This window comes from Priapulus caudatus, unplaced genomic scaffold (assembly GCF_000485595.1).
Source record: "Priapulus caudatus unplaced genomic scaffold, Priapulus_caudatus-5.0.1 Scaffold1025, whole genome shotgun sequence".
Classification (NCBI taxonomy): domain Eukaryota; kingdom Metazoa; phylum Priapulida; class Priapulimorpha; order Priapulimorphida; family Priapulidae; genus Priapulus; species Priapulus caudatus.
In genome coordinates this window covers 12,170-17,235 of record NW_014578086.1, presented here as the reverse complement: position 1 = coordinate 17,235, position 5,066 = coordinate 12,170, and the positions used below count along the sequence as shown (strand labels likewise).

The 5,066-nt window shown below is 40.1% G+C and overlaps 1 protein-coding gene across 1 annotated transcript in view; it reads right to left on the bottom strand.

Moving 5' to 3' along the window:
- LOC106815027 (nuclear pore complex protein Nup214-like) overlaps positions 1 to 5,066 on the bottom strand; it is a 27,524-nt gene that overhangs the window by 21,112 nt on the left and 1,346 nt on the right. The window contains exons 2-8 of the mRNA XM_014819448.1: positions 4,091 to 4,234; positions 3,673 to 3,799; positions 3,142 to 3,353; positions 2,025 to 2,229; positions 1,725 to 1,853; positions 846 to 949; positions 274 to 371 (exon numbers count right to left, since the gene is read on the bottom strand). Of these exons, the coding sequence (XP_014674934.1) occupies positions 274 to 371; positions 846 to 949; positions 1,725 to 1,853; positions 2,025 to 2,229; positions 3,142 to 3,353; positions 3,673 to 3,799; positions 4,091 to 4,129 (914 nt within the window). The 5' untranslated portion in view covers positions 4,130 to 4,234. The remainder of the gene's footprint in view (positions 1 to 273; positions 372 to 845; positions 950 to 1,724; positions 1,854 to 2,024; positions 2,230 to 3,141; positions 3,354 to 3,672; positions 3,800 to 4,090; positions 4,235 to 5,066) is intronic.

The window sequence follows — 5,066 nt, the reverse complement described above, 5'->3', positions numbered from 1 at the left end:
AGAGAGAGAGAGAGAGAGAGAGAGAGAGAGAGAGAGAGAGAGAGAGAGAGAGAGAGAGAGAGAGAGAAGGCGACAGATAGAGTGTGAGAGCGAAAAGCACACAGACACCGATGGATTCATAACATTACAATCAAAATAGAATGTGGGGTCATAAAAAATAAATGCAATAAACCTATGACACCAGATTCTATTTTGATGTTACATTACGGTTACAGAGATGAATAATATATATGTGTCTGTAACTCATCTCAGCATCTGTTATTAGTGTCGTACCAGGGTGTAATGTAGGACATGTAGTACATATGCTTCCTCGTGTCTCCGCTCCCGAAACACACGTCATCGTAGTTCACGTACATCACCTGCCCGGATTTCTTCAAAAAGGTATCGCGTGGAAAAATTTTAAAAATTACAACCGCACATGTTCACAACTCCCAATGCATAACAGAGTACATCGGCTTATGGGGTCTTTATTTTGACTCGAATTGTATGACAGTATAAAATACGGAGCACATAAAGTTCATGAAATCTTGATGTTTATATAGGAAATTTTTATCTATCCATGACGAGGGCAACAGACATTTCAATGATAGCAACCTTCCTATCAGCTTCACTAATTGTCATTCACATTTCATTAACACTCCGCAACATTGAGTATTAGGCGTTAACACCGTGTCAAACTGCAACTCTCCGCAATGCACTCAGAATATGCACTCAATTTAACTATACTCCCAGCTAAAATCAATTTCGTTTGTATACTAAATGACAAAAAATTTAGTTAAAAAAAATTAAACAATTTTAAATATTTCTATGTAAAATATAGTTTGAATCCTAAATTAAAGACTCACAGACGACGTAACGATGTAAAGGACAGGCTGCTGGGACGGCTCGTCATCGGCGCTAGCGTAAACGGCTGCAAACACGTGCGACGACACCCACAGAACGTCGAGCACTGCAAATGCAAATCAAAGGAAACTTGATCGATATTAAGTCTGGGGGGCACTAATAGCATGCCTACTGCAAAAACCCTTACGGAACCAATTCGTTTCACAGCACTTATTACTAGTGGTGTAACGATACATTTTGTTTCGGTTCGGTTTGGTTTTCGCTCTTCGGTTCAGTTCATTCGGTTCGGTTATTTTCAGTAGTAAAAATGCTGAGAAGATGGGGAAATTTCCGCTCCATTTTGAATAACAATAATAATACCTATCATAATATTATACATTTATTGTGTTATTCATTGGCCAAAAAACAATAAAGTAATACAGTTCAAGGATAATAGTCATAATACTATTCATTAAAGTGATCTTCCTCACCAAAATAGACTATTAGACTAGTAGTCTAAGACTACCCCATGTATACACATTGGATATTTTCCTCAGCAGCACAAATGACCAAAATCTCACGCATTGTCACCCCGCACACGTTGAGAAAAGTGCGAGGAACGGAGCTTGGTGTAAGTACTGAGCTGTTTGCTCACCGCGTGCGCCCCCCTAACTGAGAGTGGGTTGAATTTATTTCCCGGAATCGAACCGAGAACCGAAAAGAAAAAACAACAACACGAAAACCGGACCAAACGAGATGTACCATGATACAGTTGAATCGCGGTTAATCGCTACACACCTACTCATTACATTGCGCAATCTAATCGCTTTGGAATAAAAACAAAACATGTATTTTACGCATCAAAGCTCGGTTGAAATAGCTACGTTACATGTTTTAGGCACCTTTTAGCGCTGGACCACCACTAGGTGGCACATTGATAGTCTTTGCAACCTGCAAGGTAAGCTTGTATTGAGTCAGCGTTCCGTTGGCGCTTCCCACAACTAGCTGCTTGCCTTTTGGACTCCAACAAACTGCAATGATATCGCACAGTAGACTCATCAGTACAATCACGTGGAACATCAGCGACACGTTTCGTTTAATCTTACGACTGCAGACCGCGCATTTGCATGCATTAACGTAGGTGATGGCGTATACACGCTCAACTTCAATGCTTGCTACTGACCAGAATGATGGGAACGTACTTGCAGTTGCTCCTGTTGTCGAGGGCAAACCTCCGACCATGTTATAGGATCGTCCGTCTGATCCCACCTCACAGAGAGTGACCGTTCCGTCAGACAAGCACGCGGCAAACAAGAGAGCATTCTCGGGATGCCATGCAAGGTTGTGTAGCGTGGCGCCCTCTGTGGTGCTTAGTCTCACAGTTTGGAATGGAGTTGGCATCTTGTCCTGTTAAAAAAAAACAGGCAATGGCATCTAGCAAATATGTCACCGGCACACTCCACTAAAAACCAAAAGAAAATTACCTCTAGATGAACAGCATTTAGATTTCTATAGTTCCAGAACTCATATGTTTTGTAAGCCTAGTAATTTGGTTGAGACTGCTTATAAACCAGTTGTCATTTTGTTTCTTTCCTGTACCGATAAGTGAATCTACAGGCATGAAAACAGGTTGAGAGGTTTTTGGAGGAAATATTTCAATTTGCGCCGAAGGCACGATAACGGTGCGCATAGCACACTGTCTTGCTACGGGGGTCTGGAGGCATGCCCCCAGGAAATTTTTGCAATTTGGAAGTGCAGATAGGCCAATTCCATGCATCCTGGAGGAAATAGTAAGTCCATTCTGTTCTTAGTAAAAGACCAATTTCATGACTAACAATTCAAAGTCTTGTCATTTTCTATGAATCATTGTCACCGAGTTTCTGTAACCGTGAGAATTAGGGTAAAACCCTTTACATTACATAGATACAACGTGATATTTATCTGGAGTTCCGTTACTTCTGTGTGAAATTTTACGTACTTTTCCTGACTTTTTATAAAGTTTAAATTAAAAACGGGGTGCATTTTGGCATGAAAAGTACACCCTACCCCCTTCAAATTTTTTATTTTTTTTGCATTGATCTCAAGAATGACCATGGATAATGAAAACCAAAACCCGGAAATCCGCGAATCCGCAAAAAAATTCTCATGCCTGAATATAACAAAACCAGTAGGCAATACAGCCAACCAATGTCGAGCAAGTAAAAGCACTCAATGAGAACGTTTAACATTACCACAGGTACAATTCTAGTATAACATTCGTTTGCAAGGTAGACGGTTTATTAGCCCGGCAGATACGTTCACGCGGCGATATTCACCCACCTTATTATAGAATGCCCTAACGTCGTACAAGTCAGCAAAGACCTGCTGACTCCGAACACTGCACACGGACAAGGTTAGATCATCTGAACTTAACGCCACATGCATTGGCACAAACGAAAGCTGAACATCCATGGCAGGAAACTGCTCGACATGTGTCCTGTCAGCTTCCACATCTTTCTCGTCCAGAAACTTGGTTTGCATAACCTTAAACCCTGCAAGGATGAACGTCTATATAAACGCGGTGGCGACAATCAGTGTTGATGGCACTGATGAAAATGAATGAAACTGAGGTAAAAAAAAAAAAACTACAGCTTACAAATTTAATTACATAAGTCACAAACCTACAGCAGAAACTAGAAGTACTATTGAAATATAGTAACTAAAAAACAAATATGAGTTTCAATGATATTTATACTTGTGCTGTCAAAGTAAACATTGTGATTTCTGGTTATTAAGTTACATATATTAGATAAATATGCACACGCTCATGTAATGTGTAAATATTGAGAAAGAGTCATCATTAGGGCCTACCTTTGCCATATACTAAAAAGGTCAGTCCATATTTATTGGATACAGCAAGCCATTTTAGTCTTTGGTCAAGACCGCTATTTTGTGGCTCGAACACTTTGAACTTTCTCATCAACTTGAAGGAAAACTCCTGCACATAAACATTACAAATGTAAACATCCATGTATGATTGAGTTTCTTAATTGCATGTGTGCTCATCAACTTTGCTAGTACATGCATCCCCAAACAATACATTCTACAACTGTAACGTCAGACATAAGCAGATCTATGCAAAATTGCCAATAATTAGAATTATGCAATGTTCAAACATATCATTAAGACCTTATATAATTTGCTTCTCGTGCAATAATGGCAGCATTCAGGCATGAAACAAGAATTGTGCATTTATTGTCGTTTAACAAATAAACGGAGCCACACTTGCCTCTTTACTGACATCCCTGGTAGGTGGAAGTTCTGCCATTGTCAAATGTTTGGTCTGTATTCACTTCGGCGTTTTAATTTTCACCCTTTTTCACGTATACTACATAGTAGTACAAGCAGTATCAATGCCAATGGCCATGCGACCCTTTAAATAAATGAAAGGTAAATTCATGAAAAATTCTTTGAATGCCAGCACCATGCTGGCATGCATTGATTAAGAATACTTTGACTGCAATACATGAATTGATGCAATGTTGTAGCGTCGTGAGAGCCAGGGTCCCGTAAGCGAACGATTTCACAAACTTTGGACTTTTGACTGTTGCGGGTTTACATGGTACACCAGGTGCCAGGGTGCGAAATTAACGGGAGTCCGAAGTCAAATACTCCCGGATTTACTGCCGGACTTACTGATTTGACACATGCAGTCCTGAGTCCGTGTGACTCCCTGAAATTCTGTTATACTAACTAGTTCTTTCCAGAGCACGGCTTCGCGGAATTACCTTATTTTTTCAGCAAATGTCCAAAGAAAATTTGGCAGACGTGCAACCGCATGAATCTTCATTCAAAATAAGCACATGCGTTATTGTTAATATCTATAATTTTGAACTTGAGACTGCGGACTCCCTCATTTTGCCGCGGACTCCCTGTTTGAGGGCAGGGAGTCCCTTGTTCAAAAGTTAATTTCTACCCCTGGTACACTGTCACTGTTGTACCCAAACTTGGAATTGTGCTACTCAAACTGCACATTTCCCACAGTCACTTGGAACGTCTCAATAAAAAAAATAATGGTAAATAAACACGAAATGTATTTACTACCAAATTCTTAATGTTTCTCTACTTTATTTCGCCTATTATTGCCGATAATCATCTGTAAATGCCGATCAAATGCTCATCTGCAACACACAAGTACACCGCACGCACGCCCTGTGCACAAACAACATGAATAAGAGAGTCATCTGCAACACACAAGTACACCG